Source organism: Fragaria vesca, linkage group LG5 (genome assembly GCF_000184155.1).
Source record: "Fragaria vesca subsp. vesca linkage group LG5, FraVesHawaii_1.0, whole genome shotgun sequence".
NCBI lineage: Eukaryota > Viridiplantae > Streptophyta > Magnoliopsida > Rosales > Rosaceae > Fragaria > Fragaria vesca.
In genome coordinates, this window is record NC_020495.1 from 24,948,202 (window position 1) to 24,968,129 (window position 19,928).

The window sequence follows — 19,928 nt, forward strand, 5'->3', positions numbered from 1 at the left end:
ATTTTGTCACTAGTCCAGTGTCCACAACACATGCTACGTACGTTGCTTAAGTTTAGTTCAGCACCGCACTTGAAGACACATAAGCTAAGAGCTCTACATCGCTCTCAAACTTAGTCATGACTTCCTCCTCCAAGCTAATATACGCCTCAATTCCACCACCCTCTCTGGTGTCCATGAAGTTCACTAGGTTCTTGAACGTCAGTGCCGGTGATCCCACCCACGTAGGCCTCCCCCAACCAAAATCGTTATCATACAGAGGAAACCTGCAATAGCTACTGAAGCTGATTGTAACCTGCTCGCCTTTAGCAAAACTCTTAGCAATCGTCTTGATGGAACTCAAATGCTCATCACCTTTCTGTAGCTTTCTCACGTACGCATTGTCGATCTTGCTGATCTCTTCTCGTATACCGTGAAACGGTTCCCCAGAACTGATTCGTAACGGAGCTGTCATGGCAACTCGGTAAAGGTTCCCAAACGAATGGTGCGGCAGTGGTGGTTCAAACCTCGACCTCAAGTTCACAGCATGAACCACCCTGTAAAACTTGTCAGGTGATCCAATGTCTTTGGTAGCCTCCACGAATCGGCTCAAGATGAAAGACGATAAGGCCTCAACACGCGAAGGGCGTGCTGAGGCCTTATTCGCTTGAACTTCTCTTAGCTCTTCTATGTCAGAGGCGCTAAACACAAATCTTTTCGATACTTTGTTTCTGGTGATGCCGGTGCGCGCATCAAATCCGCTTAAGTTTCTGGGAGGGAACAATGTGGCGGAAATGAACTGCGGATGCTCTATTTTGGGTTCGCCACGGGCGGTGGCGGCCCAAGTTTTGCTGAACGTGAAGTATGACAACCCATCTGCGAGCTTATGAGTAAGGCATTGAGCAATAGCAAATCCACCACATTGAAAGATGTTGAGCTGGACGCCGAGGGGATACTTGTTTGCCACATCGTCGAGCTCAAACGGCATGAGCTTGTTGAGTTCTCCAGGGATCGGATTGTTCAGAACATCAGAAAGTTTGCAGTTGACTTGAACTTCAAGGTAGGGTACACCATTGTCATTGCAATCCACATATTGGTTGTCTTTGAATCGTCCGGCTAGTGGGTAGTAGAGGCTCAGGACTTTGGCTAAGGAGGTCTTCAGGTGGTTGGAAATTTCAGTGATGTTGGGTTGGATTTTGGCGTTGAATTCATAGAAGAGGAGTAAAGGGCTATAGACCGGGGGAGATATTTGATCAAGAAAGGAGAACTGGTAATGGCGAAGATGGTCAGGGGTTGGAGAAGCAGGCTTGATAATATGCTTGGAGATCACTTCGGCTTCAAACTTCATTACACCCATCGATCTTAATCTCTCCTAGCTAGCTTAAGTGTGCTACTCGATCGTGTAGTTGTGGTGAAATGATATATCGGTTGCTCCTACTTATACACATCAACTACATGCACTGCATGGTTACAAAGTCAAAGTGATTATTGCAGTTTTGTGTGTTTATGTAGCTAGCCTTATGTGTATGATATACTTAAAAAGTCCAGGTGTTATGCTTCTATTCAGTCCGTGCCCAACAAGTAAAATTTTATTAAAAAAAATAATTGAAAATATCAATAAAACACCAATCTGGTTTCAAAATATTTACAAATCAGCTGGTTTTACTAATGGACCTCAGTACAATATTCATCACCTTCAACTGTGGCTAATCAGGGCAAGAATGAAAACCCTATTCTCTCTAGCCATGCTCTCTTTAACGGTGTGCTTTTGCACGCTGACTCTAACAACGTGCTTTTGTCCGCCAACTCTTGTGTCATCTCTTATCAGCGATGAACACAACAATCATGGCCAGAAGGCAAGGCATGACCTGAGATTTGAAGACATGAGGCGAGCTTTAAAAATGATACCCATTAATGATCATTCCGAAAAACAAGAAAAAAAAAAAAAAACAAAACCGCGATCAATCGAGAAAAAAAATAGCCCTCCCCTCAGATTTTGTAGCTTGGATAATTGAATAAAAAATAATGATAGGTGAACCACCATTTTGGGAAATCATCTAGAGCCCACCTTAGTGGCAGCTGATGTGAAATACCTATGTCATCAAAACTTAATTTCTTATTCTTTTATATTTTTATTTTTCATAAGTACTATTAATTTTTTTTCTTTTAATTTCTTAATTTTATCTTCTAAACCCCCTTTTTTTATATCTTGTGAGCTGCAGATGTCTTCAAACTTTATTATGTTCGATTGATCAACTCCCTCAATTTGATTTTGGTTTCCTCACAAACCTAGCCTTCTCTTTGGTTGTTTTTTTTCTTTTCCTTTTTCGTTTATGAAATACGAATAACATGTTTGGAGTTAGAGTTCATGGGATGTGGATTTGAATTTTGGTTTAGCATGGTTCTTGTGTTATTCTTGGATCCTGAATTTTGGTTTAGTATGGTTCGTGCACTTCTGCTTCTAAAATGTTCCCGGTAGACGTCCTATCAGAGAAACCTCAAGTGATACTAGTCCATTGGTTACCAAACTGATCTAAATGAGTATCCCAACACCAATCTCTTACCAGACACAGCGAGACAGAGAGAGAGAGGTACTCGAATTGGTGAAATTGGCTGGGTGTGATCACAGCAATGGACCATGCTGAGCTCACCACTGAGCAGGTCTTGAAAAGAGACATCCCATGGGAGCAATACATGACTACCAAGCTCATCACTGGCACCTGTCTTCAGCTGTTAGGCCGTTATGATAAAAGATCCGAGACTTACAGATCACAGCTGCTTGATGATGATGGCCCTGCTCATGTTCAAGTGTTTGTTGGCATTTTGCGTGATATTTTCAAGGAAGAGACTGTATAATACGTTCTTGCTTTAGTTGATGAGCTGCTTACAGCCAACCCAAAAAGAGCAAGACTGTTCCATGATACTTCTCTTGTCGATAAAGATGTTTATGAGCCTTTCTTGAGATTGCTTTGGAAGGGTCATTGGTTCATACAAGAGAAGAGCTGCAAGATTCTTGGTTTAATAGTGAGTGCAAGGACAAAACCCCAAGGAACTGTCGCAAATGGAGAAGCCTCAAATTCAAAAAACACCAATGTCTTACCACGACGCCAATTCCTATCTTGATGACTTTGAGTTTGATTCCAAACTACCTAATTGAATCGAAGAAGAACACAATAAACATGATGAACCCTAATTCAAATCCAATTCACCCTAAACCCTAATTCCAAACTAGCTATTACCTTTTTGGAATAGGGCAAAGCGTTTTGTACTGATTCTTGATTAAGAAGAGCCAATCAATTGAGAGAAGGTGAGAGGGTTGAGAGGAGATCGATGTGAGACGAGAAGAGCAAAGAAAACATCTATAGATGTTGAAGCAGAAGCTATGCAAGAAACGCAAAAAAAGGGTTTTGAAAGATAAAATGAAGAAACTAAAAGAAAAAGGAAATTGTAGTAGTTAAGAAAAATAATATTATAGAAGAATAAGAAATCAAGCTTTTATGACGTGAATATATCATATCAGCTGCCACGTAAGATGGGCTTTAGGTGGTTCCCTAAATAGTGGTTCTCCAAGCATTTACTTTTGAATAAGAGACAATCGACTAGCATATACACCAATACTTGATACATATTTTTTTTTATTTACCCATTTAGATTCTGACACATGGCCTTTTTTTTTTTACAAATTTGACAGCACATTTGTATTCATCTAATTAGTAATTTCGTTCAAAACATGTAAATTTGGTCTAGACCTCATAATTACTACATATGGACGTTTACTACAAAAATTTCAACCAAATGTCATTATGTTTGTAAAAACGTTATGAAAGATGTAATTATTTTCTCAATACAAAATACACCACTCAATTGCAAAATCGAGAACAATATTACGTGAATGAGGACAAATGATCTATTTGGTCTAAATATGAAAATTTATCATCTCGACAACACATTCATCCTCAAATTTGTAAAATTGGTCAAATGTCCTAATGCTTGTAAAAGCATTGTGAAATGTGTAATTATTTTCTCAATACAAAAAACATCACCTAATTACAAAACTAATAACTATATTACGTGAATGAGAACAAATGATCTATTTGGTCTAAATATGAAATTTTATCATCTCGACAATACATTCATCCTCAATTTTATAAAAGGGGTCAGAAATCTATAAATTTAGTCCAAACCTCGTAATTACAACATATGAACATTTATTACTAAAGTTTTAATCAAATGTCTTTGTATTTGTAAAAACGTTGTGAAAAATATAAATATTTTTTCAATACACAAAAGACCACCCAATTACAAAACAGAGAACTTTATTACGTGAATGAAGAGAAATGCTCTATTTGGTTTGAATTAGAATATTTACCAACTTGAGAACACATTCGTCCTCAATTTTAATCTGTAGGTACCATTATTGGTCATTCCGTTGTGTTGTAATTTCTTTCATTAATAAAATTATTTCTTCTAAAAAAAATTTTAAAAAAACTGACGGATCCATAACATGTCCGTGTCTAAATTAACATAGACTTTATTATTTATTATTTGGTATTATGTTGGGGATAGATCCATAACATGACCGAATTGTCCATGTCTAAATTAAAGGTTAAATATTGTATAGTTTTTGTGGTTTGAAGTCAACATCTAATTAGTCTTTGTGGTTTCATTTTAATCTGAATGGTTCTTAAAATCACAATTTTTCTTTCAAATGGTCATTTCGTCAACTTTCTCCGTTAAAATACTGACGTGACCGATAAAAATTGCAATGTCTTTAATGACCACGTCAGTATTTACTGACTTTAAGGACTGGACATATGTCAACTTCAAACCACATGTACTAAACATATTTCAATTCCTAAATTAACATACACTTTTTTTTTATTTGGTATTATTTTGGGAACAGATCCATAACATGCCCGTGCCCAAATAAACATACAATTGGGGACGGATCTAAAATTGTCCGTGCCAAATTAACATACATTTTTATTATTTGGTATTATTTTGGGGATGGTTCTCTAACATGTTCGTACCCAAATAAACATACAGTTGGGGATGGATTTAAAGTTGGTCGTGGCATATTAACATACACTTGATTATTTTATTATTTGGTATTATTTTGGGAGCGATTTATAACATATCCATGCCCAAATAAACATACAATTGATTATTTTATTATTTAGTGTTATTTTGGGGACGGTTGCTGAAACTTTCTGGGCGAAATTGTCACTTTGGGGACGGACAATGAAAATCTCTATAGTCAAATTGTATATAGGCGCCTGGTAAGTGACTTTGTTGGAAATTTGGGGACAAACAACACATCTGTCTCTTTTAAGTTCATAAGGGTACAGACAATTTTATCGTCCCTATTTGATTTGTGCCTATTGACGAAAACCAAGTAGTGTGGTCAACATCTGGTTGAGCGTTGTACCAGAATAATATCAGAAGTGATATCGCAGGCTACATTTGAAACCAAGTTTTATTACTAGCTGGCAGAACGGACTCCCTCTATCCTTAGTTAATTTTTTCAACTTCGATTTTCATAGATTAGGTTGTATTAGGGGTTTTTCATTGTAAATTTTGACACATCCCTAAATGCTAGATACACATATCTTTTTTTATACAAATTATATAAGACTTTGTGGGTACGTAAAATTACCAAAAGAGACATTCATATCAAAAGTAAAGAAAATTTGTTAAAATAAAATATCTCGCTTAAGAGTTTTCTTCTTCTATATGAGAACAACGTATGTGAAGATGTCAAGCCCTATAATTTAAACCTCTATAAATTAATAACGTCGGGACCGGAAAAAATATTATTTAATCGGGATTGTTAATTTATTGATGACAATTTTGCTAATTCTTTATTTCGGGACTGGCAAAAAATATTATATAATCAAGGTTATTAATTTATCAAATATTAAATTATCAAGGTTTTACTATCGATAGTACAAATTGAAGTTTGAAATTTAGATTTTACTATTCACACATGTTAGGTCATTCAAACTAACACCGAACTAGAACTTGGGATGATGCTATATATATAATCCTCTCTTTTTTCTTTTTCTTTTTTTGAATAAATTGAGTAACAGGTCTAAAAAAGTACGTGTATTTAGTAAATGGATTGTGTATTTAGTGAGGGTATTGTAGGAAGGTTGGGTATGTGTATCTAATAGAATGTTAAAATAATAAAGTCAATAGGTGGTGTATTAAAAATGAGACGTGTATCTAGTAATTAAGGATGTGTTAATAAAATTTTTCTTTTTGTTTTCGATTGTATTATTTTCTTCGTTGAAAAAAAAAACAAAAAAACAAACAAATTTCAACTTGGAAGAAGCCTACCAAACATGCATGTTACCATCAATATATAGAAGATCATCCAACTTCATCAGCTACCTCAGCTCCAATGTTCACAGTCGTCCCCTAAACCCGAACTATAAGTCTAAGAATACACACACATGAGATACTTAGTTGCATCCAATTTGGCTTTGATTTTCTTATACAAAGAGAAATATAGCAGCTGTCCTAGTCCTAGACTCCAAGGTGAATGCTATTTCCTTTGACAAAGTGTCTCATATTTCATGGAGATATTTATGAAATCCGTACATACAAAGTAGATGAACTAGAATATTAAATTTAGTAGGGTTAGTTTATATTTTAATTAGTAGGCTTGTGCGTCAGTCCGTTTTGGAAGCTAGAGAGCTAGGTTCGATCATCGGCGACATGTCATGTATCCTTCCTTGATACGTACCCTAGCCTTCGTGCTCGGGAATTCATCGGAGACACTGTCCATGACGTCTCTTTGGGGTCAGGCCTTGACTTGATAGGAGTCTTAAAGCCCATCAACTCAGGGCCCAGAAGAAAAAAAAAATAAAGCTCATTTTATGATCAAATATAATTAAATAATTAATGGAAGTGACAATTAATGTCACAACTCCACTTCTAAACACAATTAAAGAAGATAATGGTATTGACTGTAATTAAAGGGCCAAAACAAGGGGATCAAACATGTTCTTATTGTAATTAGTGTTAACATTTAATTTAATTTCTTCTCGAAATTGTACCCAAAACAAAATAAGGTAAGTTTTTTTGAAAAAAAAGAAAAAGAAAATGTAAGAGCTTAAAATAGGTTTCATAATATAAATAAAATTCCTAAAATATAATCATCAGAACATTTTGGATATGATGTTTTATAATTAGATTTTGAATTCATAGTTTCAGTTTATGAAATATCTTTATATATATATAATTAAAAAATTTAGAATTAAACTATAATTTAAAGACCCAGCTTTAAAATTTCGATTTAGGCCTCAAAATCTCAGGTCCGGACCTGTTTGGGGCTTTGGGCATAGCTCAGAATCCCTCAGGTGATACTGAAGCCGATCAAGTCTGTGAATGCTGGGCCTCATTTGTCAAGCAAGGAAAAGGGAAAAGGGGCTAGGAGACCCAATGTGATATTATCATATCTTTGGGGCCTGGCCCAAATTAACAAATGAAAGTGCGGCGTCGACCAATATAGACAAGAGAAAAGAAAGTACAAGTTGGGGAGAAAGAGAGGAACAACTAGTGGCTTGGTGTTGTGACTTGTGAGGATGTTCCAAAGGGGCGTCCCCACAGAGAGAGAGCAAGTTAGTGCCGGCCGACCACTTGGGCAGCCTAATTAGCCACCCTTCGATCACTATTCATCTGCCATTTGTTTTTGCATGCATGCTTGCTTGCTGTGCCTAAATCAAAAAGATAATGATAATTGGAATTAGAGGATAAACCTGCGACTGCGAAAGACAGACGATAAGACCAAAGGTGGATAAGAACAAATGTCACCATTCCACGCTAGTCTTTTTCTCCCTTTAACTATTATTATTATTATTTCCCACCAATTATACTCGTTTCCTCTCTTAACTCTAATATCATAATCATCCTAAACTCTAAATATATAAATATCAAGAGAAAAAGAAAAAAAAATAAGAGCCGGGGGTCCACCGAATCACATTCATTGGTGGTGCGCGTTTCCTTTGATTCTTTAATCATAGACCGGTGGGGTCCATTTCAGTTGATTCTAACCGTTGATCCGTGATCGGAGGCTCCTCCTCGTTCAAAAGTGGCACCTCCAGAATTTGAATTCGCACCGGAGGGACCGCCGCTTGTACAAAAACCAAAAGACAAAGTCAGCATTGGGGAAATTAGATTAGGCAAATTAGGCGAACTAGAAAGTCAGCATTGCCCCTCTGTCCTCATTTTCTTTTATCCTAAATTTTTCAGTCCGCGTTACAACTCATTTTTTCCTTACTTATACCACTTTACCAGTGTTGCATGTCTTCAATAATCTATTGGTTAATTTTCTCTTGCATTCCTTCAAGTGTGGTTTCTTGCTTTGAATTAAGGGTGAGCATATATATGTATTCCTTTCTAAACTTTGTATATATCTTCAACACATCTATACCCAAACATACGTAATTAAGCAAATCTGATATAATCGCCGCCAATTTTCAGAGAAGAGATGTAAGTTAACGGATGAGATAATATGAGCTCAAAACACTAGACTTAAAGCATAGGTGCTAGCATTTAGCATATAACATGCTAGACATTTCGTCAAATTTCTAATGTATCCTCAATGCAGTGAATTTGACCATACCCTGAGAGCCTACAATTAGCAAATCATCACTATAGTATATGCAATAGAGAGTGTCACTTCATGAAATATTCTAAATGTTACAACTAAATACCGTATTTGTTGATCTTCTCAAATTTATTGACCACCTATTAGACTAATAATTTTAATCGATCATTGCATTTGGCAATGGATTTGTTTCCTATATGAATATTTTGTTTCGAACTTTTGATCCGTGGAAGAACATGGATGCTTTGTTGTGGACAATATTTGAATAAATGCAATTAAATCACCCTTTCCTACAAAGAAAAATATGCTTTGATTTGTTATGCATGATTAGGATACATCTTGACCAATGTAGTCACGTTTGGGTATTGTTGACATAGTTGGAAACATGACTCATGTTCAAATGACAATGAACATTCTTAAATGAGAAATAAAATCATCAGAATAAGTAATTAAAACAAAAAATAGACCCCAAAATAATATAGGATCATATTTTTGTTAACGTTCTAGAGTCTAGACATATATATTTATGGTTGGTTGAAGAGAGGCTTTGACCGTGCAAAAATGAAAATAGAGTCCATATACATACTTTCATGGCGTCAAATGTCAAAGCCTGAACGCGTAACAGAAAAGGGGCCAATTTTGACAAATAGGGAAACCTAATAATCGTATTTCGGATAAAAGAAAGGGGCAGTTTTGGTATACCACTCGTGTTTGTTTTATTTAAACTCCCATTCTCTATGCCGTGGAAGAGAGAAAGAGAGAAAGAGAGAAAGAAGCAGTAACACGCAGCAGGACAGAACAGAGTTTTTGTTTTTGAAAACAAAGCAGAGAAAGAGAAAGCGGTTCTTCTCGAAAGTTGTGGAATTTCAAAAACTATGGGAGATGTCATCATATACGTTGAGGAAGAGGATTTCAAATTATGCTCCTCGTCGTTTTCAGTCTGTAGGATTTGCCATGAGGAAGATTTTGGAAGCTCCAAGAACTTGGAATCTCCTTGTGCTTGCTCTGGAACTGTCAAGGTAATTCAAACACACAAAGTTTCTCTGCTTTTGTTTTCTGGGATTTTTTTTGAACAAGCTTTAACTGTTTTGTTTTGATTACTTCTTGACTCCAGTTTGCGCACAGAGATTGCATACAGAGGTGGTGCAACGAGAAAGGAAACACAACCTGCGAAATTTGTCTCCAGGTAATTCTTCCCTTCTTTTCTTCCTTCTAAATTATTTTCTTTCTTTTGTTTTGTATGAAATGATTTTGGGTGTGGCTTGGTGTTTACGAATTTGATTCCTGGAAAGGGAATTGGGTGGAATGTCGTTCTTAATTTTGAGATGATCAAACGATGTTTGCATCGTCTTCTGGTTTGTCTGGATTCAGGGACTGCTTTCAAAAATTTGTCTTTTCTTACAACGTTTTGTAGTTATCTTCAAGCTAGTCCTGTCTCTTTCGTTTTCTCCTGGGTTTTAGAATATGCCTTCCTTAGGATGCAAACGTAAATAACACTTCCTATATATCTAATGGGTTTATATCAAGGAATTCTGATTCTTAGTTCGTTGCCTCAATATTAGAATTTATGGAGTATAATTAATTACGTCCTGGTCATTTTCAGTTATGTTAGGCTGTTAGCTTAGCTTAGCTTAGAAGTGAAACTTCCTTGGTTGTTAATGCAATATTTAACCTTTAAGAGATAAAGGGTGTGTGTTTATGAGTTTCAGCTCAACCAAACTCAACCATAAATGAATTCAATTTGTGCAGAAGTATGAACCCGGATACACAGCACCTCCTCCAAAGAAGTCTGAGCTGGATGAATCAGCTGTAACCATCAGGTACATTAATTGACTGTTTTACTTTTTCACAGAATGTAAATAATTTCTTGGTCGAGGTTAGAATCACTTACTTACCTAGCTAGGGCGGTTGCTGTTATCCGCATTATGGTTGCTTGGGAAACAGACGAGAGTTTTTTTGTTATTGTACTTGATTGCAATCAGAAGGCATTATGCAGGCAGCAGAAACTTAATACTAGTTAAAGCCACGTTAATTCCAATAAAAATCTTGAAAACATTTAGAGAATAAGTCGGACCGAATTTCCAACCAATCAGTGTATGTGTATCAATAACATGGGATGACTAGTGTTGAAACTCTTAACACATCCATAACATAAGATTTTTGGCATTTTTTCTGACATGCTCTGCAATTTTATATGTGATTTTGTCATTTACAGAGATAGCGTGCGGGTTCCTAGAAGAAGAGAGCAAGATGAGGAATCAGGAAGCTCCCCTACTGCTGATCGAAGTGCCAATTTTTGTCGATCACTCGCTCTCCTCGTAAGTTTCGACCATTCATTTCATTCTGTAGCTGCATTTGAAGTGTATTCCACGTCTGAATCCTCTTCCCTCAATGCTAAGTTTGAGCCAATAGTTTGAGCCAATAACTTAGTCTCCACGAAAAAGAATGCGCGTGCCAGTATATGGGGTTGTATGGATCAGGAAGTGTAGCTCACGGCCATCCCCTATTATAGTTGACCAAATCAAATCCACAATGATTGATTGACTAATTGCTCTCCATGTGGCAACTACGTAGTCCTACTCCTACTCTTAGGCTCTCAGCAGTAGCTTGACCTTGACAAAGGAATTGCATTTGTCTAATATGTGATGGCTTTGGCTTGCAGTTTACGGTGGTTTTGCTTGTGAGGCACCTCTTTGTGGTTCTTACCGGAAGCGACGAAGACTACCCTTTCGCCCTTGTTACTGTAAGTAGTAAACAAACCCCATCAGTTCAGTAATGGTGATGCAGTTGCTTAATATGGGGTGCTAATCTTGGTTTCGACTTTGCAGGTACTTATTCTAAGAGCTAGCGGAATTATCCTACCTATGTACATATTATACCGAACAATCACAGCGATTCAGAACAGCATCCGTCAACAGTATCAGTATCATTATCAGGAGGAGGACTCCGACGATGATGAGACGTCAAGTCTCGGAGAAGATGACCACCACCAAGAAGATGCTGATCACCATCAACAAAGTGCTGTTTAACCAACCCACATGTAATTTTTTCCCCTTTTCCATCTTGTAAAGGAGCATATCACATCAATGCTCTCTCATCTCATGTCTTCACATATAAATGAAATGAAATATCGATTCTTTTTTTCTTTCCATTGAGATTCAATTTCGGCCTAAGATCTCCTCTTGCCCACCAACCCAATTAGAATAAGAAAAAAGTAGAAGTAGGTTGACATACAGCAACTCGGCAACTGCAGTAGGATGAACAACCTAATCTACAAACTGTATTCACCTTGGAAATTAATCAACAACCTTCGGCCTCAACCTGGCTCTTGAAGATTTGAACCGATATATTGACATTACAACTATCATTTACAATTGAAGAGGATATATCTACTTTCCCCTCACTTTCCACAAACATATTGCCCCCAATCTTTGTGGTAAATCTAACTTGGAAGCTAAAGAGTTGGTCTATCCAACTAGCAAAGTTAGATCATCTGCATTGTTTCTTCCAGTTGGACATTCTATCAAAAATGACTGAACTTGCACTCCAACACGAGTTGGTAAGAGAATTAGCAAATTGCTACCAAGTAGTGAAGGAAGTTGACAGTATCCTCTTGGAGTGCCAAAATTTAATTACCTGAAACTTGGAAAGTACAAAAAGTGCACTATCTCAACTTTGTTGCTCAAGCAATCTTGCATCATGCCAAACTTCAGTCAGGGAGTCAATGTCAATGCCCTCAGTAGATTCATGACTAGTCAACTTTGCCACAGTGTTGGTGAACTTTATGAAGCACTCAACAATCTTGTCTGCTGGACTTTGAAAGGGAAAGCTATCTTCAGATTGCTCCAAGTGTTTACCATATGCAGCTTCGAATTCCCTGGACTTAGCGGCAGCTTTTTGAAGTACAGAAATAGGAAGTCCTGAAGCAAAAGATAGTAAGAACTAGAGCTATTTCAAACGAAACAATTACTGAATTGACTAATAATTAAAGATTGAGTACAATTCACAGGTTCAGTTCAGCAAGGCGTTTATAGTTTGCGACTATGTTTGATACTCATATTTCCCAATCATGCACATATCATATCCTCTCCTACATGCTAAATTGTCCATAAACTAAAACTATACTAGCTCGGAAAAACACTCCATACATGGAGGAATACTGCAGATGAGACCGTGAAATTACCTCAGATCTAGATCATTTATGCTATTCTAGATCAGAGGAAAACCAATATTTATATCTTCACTACTAATTGCACCGACTTGTGTAAATAATTCTTACGAGGAATGCAAAAAAGCAAAGATTCTTACCAGCTAACCGGGCGACGTTGACACCATAGCTTTTAGGACAAGCACCGCGAGTCAACCTGTAAAGAAATGTCACTTCTTCCACACCTTCATCTCCATTTCCAACTCGGCATGCCATATGGCAGAGCGAAACCTATTTGGATAAAAACAGAAGGCAATATTTAAAGACACAGATGCAGATAAGAAATTACAAAAACATGAACCCTAGTGGATGTATCAATCCAATACATGATCTAATCAAGAACAATGTCACAATAATAACTTAGCGACAGAAGAAAATGATCTTACCTGAGAATTATTTTGATAATCAACGGCTAGTCTGTGATAGTGTGTAGAAAACATTCCTCGACAGTGAACCTTGTGGACAAAATGTTCAAGAACTGATTCCCTGACAATTTAGAGAGAATAAGTCTCAATATCTGATTTCGTCAAAGCCAAAAGTATACATAAAATATTTGGTTGATACTATGATGGACACTTACGCAATGGCTTGTCCATCTGAAGTTGACGTCCCACGTCCAAGTTCATCTAGTGCTACCAATGAGTTACGAGTAGCAGATGACTGCATAGAAAATTGAAATGCAAGTTCAAACTATAAAATACTAAAACAAAAACACATGTTCTAAACTTTTAGTTCATCAAGATTATACACACACTTCAGGACCCTGGGAACTGATACACAAATGAGACATGTATAAGCTTAAAAAAAGAATGTAAGAACTTCATATATTTGAGTAATGATGAAACAGATGGCGTTATGAGCTTCCTCATAGAGTGCATCATGATCAAGATAATATGTGGATAAGGTAAAAAAATCAATCCTCAGTAATCTTTCATTTGTATTCATGAGATTCATCAATCACATTTCTCCAAACTTTGACCAAAATAAAATACATCTCCAAATGACATGACAAGTATCAATCATATGTGTTCAAATGATTCAATTTGTATGAATGCTCTTGTCTTGTTCCTGATAAATCAGTACAGTACATTACAAATCAAGCTATTATGTGCTCAGTTATTATAAAAATAAAGGGAATCTCACCAGCATTGTTGCAGTTTCTGAAAGCTCCGTAAGAAATGTACTTTGGCCTACCATGATATGATCTTTGGCACCCATCCGAACAAAGATCCGATCAACAGGAGATAGCTCAAAGCTCTCAGCAGGCACATCTGCTCCTAACTGACAAACAAAAAGCAAAGAAATGACTACAAAGTAGATACAAAAACTACCAACAAGTATAAATCAGATCACAATTGAAGACTACCAACTTACCTGGGCTAAAATCACAGCCAAGCAAACTTGGCGAAGCAGAGTTGACTTCCCACCCATGTTAGGGCCAGTGAGAAGGATAAAGCTTGCATGACCAGTACCTCCAAGAGTAATGTTGTTGGGGACAAATGTACCTTTTCCTAAAGAATCACTTCTAATAACAGGATGTCCCAAACTCTTTGCAGAGAAGAGGGGTACTTCTTCTGTATCTGATGAACTCATGATAACAGGCCGACAGGTGGGTCCCTCATAATAATCACTTGCAATTGCTAGGCTGATTAAAACATCCAGTTCTACAAAAACATGTAAGGTCAACATCAGCCATGGACGAAAGATTAACACCAAATAATTTAGTGGAATTGTTGACTGCAAGGCAATGATAGCATACCAGCAGTCACAGAGACCAATTGTCTCCACTTTATATGATGCTCACAGAATTGTCCAATTAACCTCTGCAAAATGTTTTTAAGTGAGGACTCCCTTTCGGATTCAGCTTGTGAGAGCTCTGTCAATGACTTCTTAATATTTGGTGTCCAATACCTAAAGAAACCCTGTATTTTAAGGAAGAAAAAGAAGAAAGACTGGTTATCTAACAAATAACAACTATCTAATCTGTTTTATTCACCATCTACAAGTTTTTTGTTACCTTTTTGGATGAACGTAATTCATAATCCTGAGGTACACTCCCACCCAAACTTTCTGGAACTTCCAATAGGTATGTGTCTTTTCCAATTGTAACGTAAGTGATCTGTACAATCCAACAGAAATATAAGTTACCGCAATTTGTTGAAATTGAACTTAGAAGCTCCAAATATTACCAAACCGTCTCTTAGACATTCTTACAGATTTATCTCCGAGTAATTTTCTCTGTTCCTTAAGGTACATCATGAAATGAGACTCGATCTCTTTCACTTTTCCACATGCAGAATCATATTCATTATCGACTCCTTCACGAGGTATTATACGACCTGAACTATTGGCTTCTACCCAATCAAAGCCATCCTTGAAGTGTTTTAGAACTGAGTTGACATTAGAAAGACCTTTACCTGCACAAAATAAAAAATGAGATAACAAGATTTTTGAAAACAATGAATAATGTACATGCTTATACCACTGCAAAACTATTGAAATTATACAAATCAACAAATACAGACATAAAAAGCAAATAATACCAGGTGTCAGCAAATGATGAAGTTGTTGAGATTCAACATTTTCCAAGTTGGCACCAAGAGAGCAAATTGCTGTTGCCATTAGGTCACAACCGCGTAAAGCTGAAATAAACTCCTGGAGCTGTTTTTTGGCAGCGTCCTCGTATAAAACCACTTTGTTAGCATTCCTTCCTCTAGCTTTACTGCATTCCATCAGATTCGATTTAGAAAACATTATTCTGAACCATCAGTATGGTATCAACAAGCATAAATTACTATAGTTGCAATTTGATATTAAAGCCAACTGGCTGTTTCCAGCGTTACCTGCTAGCAAAGACCCGTGCAAGCAAACGCTCCATGTCTGGAATCTTAGCCATTGATTTTCGAAAATCAAGTGCATGAGGAAGGTTGATTCCCTACAAAGAAGCTAGCTTAGAAATCATATGACAACGAAGCCCAAAAGGAGGCATGGCATCTGGATACCGTAACAAGAATGAGAAGCTAGAGCACCAGCAAAATTTTGTAAAATTTCAGCACCAAGGAAAAAGGAAATACGGAAAAAAAAAAAAAAAAATAGTCTATGGCATTTACCCGTAAACTTGAGACGGCATCCTGGCGTTCCTTAATTGACTCTACATGATACAGAGGTCTCGCAAGCCATGTCTTAAGTAATCTCTTCCCAAAAGCGGTCACACAGTGATTCAATTGTGCATACATTGTCCTTCAGAGAGAAATACATTACTTTTGAATTCAGATTGCAATGAAAGAAAACAAGAAAATTTTTAGTACGACACAAAAATTTTACCCTGAAGAGTCTCCATTTCTGCTGTTCTCAAAAATCTCAAGGTTCTCTAGAGCAGCAGCATCGAGAACCATGTATGGTTTTGATATGATACCGCCAAAACCAGAACTTGGAAGTAACTCAAATTTTGCAAACCTAAGCAATGTCTCTTCCAGGAAAGCCTGCTTTAAGTAGAAAAGAGCACCTCCAAGAGCTGAAAGTGCACAGATGCCATTCTCCCTGGCTCCAATCAGCTCAGACAACACATCTGGCAAGCAGCTGAAGCCATCTTCTTCCATTTGAGAATCATCTGCACGGCTATAGGTACTTTTCACTTCACAAACAGTTTTCTCAGCATCCCAGAATTCCAAAAGTGGAACTAACTCGTTCACTAGTGGATTTCTTGTATGCCTCAGCAGTACTTTTTCTGCCTCAGGACTAAGCAGTTCTGCAGGTTTTACTAGTTCCACAGGCCTCAATTCAGACAATAGACAAGACAAAGCACTGCACTCTAAATCATCTGGAAACTGGCACAGGATAACAATAGTCAGAAACAGAACCATACATAAACTTGAAAACACAGAGAGAAGATGTGACATAATACGGTCCTACCTGTCCAAGAATAACCCTGCTGGTAGCAACATCAACCACACAAACTCCAAAAACACGCTCGGCATTTTGGTTTACTAAATTTTGAGAGGTTTCAGTCACTGCCATTAGATAAGAAGCATCAGGGTTTGCGGACAGCATCTCTCCCTCAGTTAGTGTTCCTTTTGTAACTACTGCACATACTTCACGTTTCACAACCTGCAAAGCAAAATTCAAAAGTTTAGACCGGTTTTTCATGAATAGCTTCAAGATGAAAATGAAATTAGATAGTGCTTGTAAAGAATTCTGAAAAATAGGTAACCAGAAACAGGTAGCTGTCCAGAGAGGAGAAGAAATACATAAGCGTTTAATGGATAAGATTTGCTTCACTGCGAACTTCGGTGATTTATGTAAATGGAGAATACCTTATCTTTAGAGCCACCCTCTTTGCGACGAACCTCCATCTGTTCAGGTGTTTCTGTCTGCTCTATGACAAGAACTCGGTAACCCTGCTATCCACAAGTGAAAATGTTAAACTATCACAAAGTTATAAAAATGCCTCAAGATATTACAACAAGAATAAAGCTGACCTTTCTAGCCAGTTTCTCCACATTCATTGAAAAGTTCTTCTCTGGAAATCCACAATGGGGTTGTTCGCCCTAATATTAGCCAACGTCAAATCACTACTTGGGAAACAAACAACTAATTATCTGTATGGTATCCAAAACAATGCTGATAAAAATCTCAGAATATTCAGAAGAGAAAAGTTTGTATCTTACAATGGACTTTCTTTTGCCTGATAATGAATCAGTCTTAACATTGAACACACAATATCCCATACACACAAATGACACAATAGTTCAGCATCAAGATAAAGTTTCAAGATCAATTACCTTCATATATTGAAGATCAAGTTCTTTAGCTCCTATATGTGCATCCATTTCGAAAAGTTCATAAAACTTGCCCATCTGCACACACACACAAAAAAGAAGGTAGATTTTCATCATTTGACTAGAGCAGTTACCCTGAGAAATTGTGTGCCACAATATACCACTACTTGGCTACCATAAAGGGCAATCATACCTTGAAAAAGAGAACTTTGTCCATGTGCTTTGACTTAAACTCCCACCATTGCCTCTGAATATGTATCACTAGATTAATATTGCTCCTGATGAAAAAGTCCCCCAAAAGTCTTTAGACCACATAAGCGGAAAGTAATTACCTGGCCACCTGATAGACTCTTTAAGAAATCAGGAGGTAGATACAGAGTTCGTGGATCATAATTTGGATCCCCAGGACATCTCTTTTTGGCATCCCGGCGTTTTCTGTGTCCAGACAAAGCAATTAAGTACATGTTCTAAGCTTGGAATCAACATAAGCATTTGCTAAATACCTCCAAATAAGATAATAAATTCAGATTTGGCATATGCTAATGTGAAAATATTCCATTTATTATGATCTCAGGGAGACAACAAATACCGTGACTCATGTTGTCAATAACAAAGGGATAAAGAATTGGAACAGGCATAAATGGGCAAGGCCTAGGAATGCATAATGAATGAGTGTAAAAACTTACTCCCCAAGGAAACGGAACTTCTCAGCTTCACGCATGCTAAATCGTTCTGAGGCATCACCAATTTTGATACCGTTAACAGCCTTTGTGCCTACAGCATCAAACATAAACCTAAGTTATAAAGCTGTCATTACCATATGCATAATCATCATTGACTCTAAGTTGAGGTGACGAATTCAAGGTGTAGTAACTGTGACTAAGAAAGGTATATCTAAATAAATAGAGACAAAATTTGACCGTCATGAACTACACAATCAGCATAGTTGAAATTGGTACAATCTTGAAAATTTGGTTCTGATTGTGGAATGGAATAACTAGTTGCAGTAACATTTTCCAAAATCTGGCAAAGAAAGTTAGTTTTATTGATGATTTTATAGTAATGTCATCTCAAAAAGACACATAATCATCAAAATACACAGAATTTAAAAAGGAACCATTGTAGCAATTTGAACAGCAAAACACTGGAAAACAAAACTACAACTTAGACGGCAAAGTCTTACTCTCAGCCTCAGTAGTAGGCTCAGTCAAATTAGCCTTGAGGCCATTAGTAACTACATCTCCACCACTCTTGGTCTTCTTAGCAGACCCCAAGTTCCCTCCGCCGCTCAACTTTCGCTTACCGGAGCCGCCGCCGCGCTTTCCTTTGGACTTGGGCACTCCCTCGTCACTATCTTCCTCATCCTCCAATTCCATAGTCTCGTCTTCCTCCTCCTCAACCACTTCCTTCTCCGCACTCTTTCCCCAATCCTCATCGCCGGAATCATCATCTTCATGACTCTCGTCCTTGTCCTCCTCCTCCGCCACCGCCACCGGGGCGTCGGGAGTCGTCGGCAAAGGACCTCGGCGCAAGCGCTTCAAGTTCGTAACAGTGTCTTGAAGCAACTCGAATTTCTCCAGAGACAAATTCAATTCTTCTTCGTCACCATCGTCGTACTGAATCAAGTGACTAGTCTTCTCCTTATTGAAGGACTTGACACAGCCTTTGTACCAGGCCCTATCAGCCGGCCAGAGCACCTTGATCCTCTTCCCGACGACCTCTTCGCCGTAACATTTCGTCGGACTGGGCTTCGATTCCAGAGGCGAAGGCGAAGGAGAAGGGCTGGAGTTAGATTTAGGGATTGGAGATGGAGATGGAGATGGAGAAGAAGTGGCTTTGGCGAAGAAGGAAGTGATCTGGCGCTGCGGGTTGATCAATGGGGACGCGCCGTTGCTCCGACGGCGTGACGACATTGCTCTCTAACCTAACGTAAACCCTAACTTTAACTCTATGTATAATGAAGAAACGAGTGTTGAAATAAAAGAGGGATGCTTGCTTGATATGGCGGGAAATTATGCCCGGGAAAATGGTGACGGCCCTAGCTCTCTTTCTCTCTCTCCATCGCTTCGGTTTCCACTCTCCCCTGCCTTTGTTAATTCTCATAAGCATTAGGATCAAAATTATTATTATTCCCGGGTATCCAATTTATTTACGGATACGTATCCGACCATATTCAACGTGTTTTTGGTCATATATAGACATTTTCAGCCATATTATTGTGTACAAGGTACCATATAAGTTTAGAATTTGTTCTCGGAAGGGCAAGAAACGCGTCGGAAACGTATCTGTAAATAAAGGTTCGTGAAAAGAAAAGTAATTCTGTTGTCTTTCCTACGGGAAGGGAAAAAAAAGG

General features: G+C 37.6%; 3 protein-coding genes across 3 annotated transcripts; 1 reads left to right on the forward strand and 2 right to left on the reverse strand.

Moving 5' to 3' along the window:
- Positions 1-52: 52 nt before the first annotated feature.
- On the reverse strand, positions 53-1,324 carry LOC101305857 (vinorine synthase-like). Its single transcript, XM_004301758.1, has one exon. The coding sequence runs from the start codon at positions 1,322-1,324 to the stop codon at positions 53-55; it is 1,272 nt and encodes a 423-aa protein (XP_004301806.1).
- An 8,010-nt stretch (positions 1,325-9,334) lies between these two features.
- Positions 9,335-11,739, forward strand: LOC101301874. Its single transcript, XM_004300413.1, has 6 exons — positions 9,335-9,609; positions 9,705-9,776; positions 10,340-10,410; positions 10,806-10,908; positions 11,253-11,333; positions 11,419-11,739. Exons 1-6 carry the CDS (start codon positions 9,466-9,468, stop codon positions 11,617-11,619), a joined length of 672 nt encoding a protein of 223 aa, XP_004300461.1. The 5' UTR covers positions 9,335-9,465; the 3' UTR covers positions 11,620-11,739.
- Positions 11,740-12,098: 359 nt separating this feature from the next.
- Positions 12,099-19,525, reverse strand: LOC101302167 (DNA mismatch repair protein MSH6-like). The gene is given in 21 exon segments (XM_004300414.1): positions 12,099-12,510; positions 12,899-13,028; positions 13,184-13,283; positions 13,378-13,457; positions 13,941-14,078; positions 14,172-14,461; positions 14,557-14,719; positions 14,815-14,916; positions 15,012-15,214; positions 15,341-15,519; positions 15,641-15,805; positions 15,864-16,037; positions 16,122-16,624; positions 16,710-16,904; positions 17,111-17,194; positions 17,276-17,344; positions 17,579-17,653; positions 17,769-17,822; positions 17,908-18,010; positions 18,262-18,349; positions 18,759-19,525. Coding segments are annotated over 21 exon segments (3,876 nt in total). The 5' UTR covers positions 19,489-19,525; the 3' UTR covers positions 12,099-12,259.
- Between the last annotated feature and the right edge of the window lie 403 nt (positions 19,526-19,928).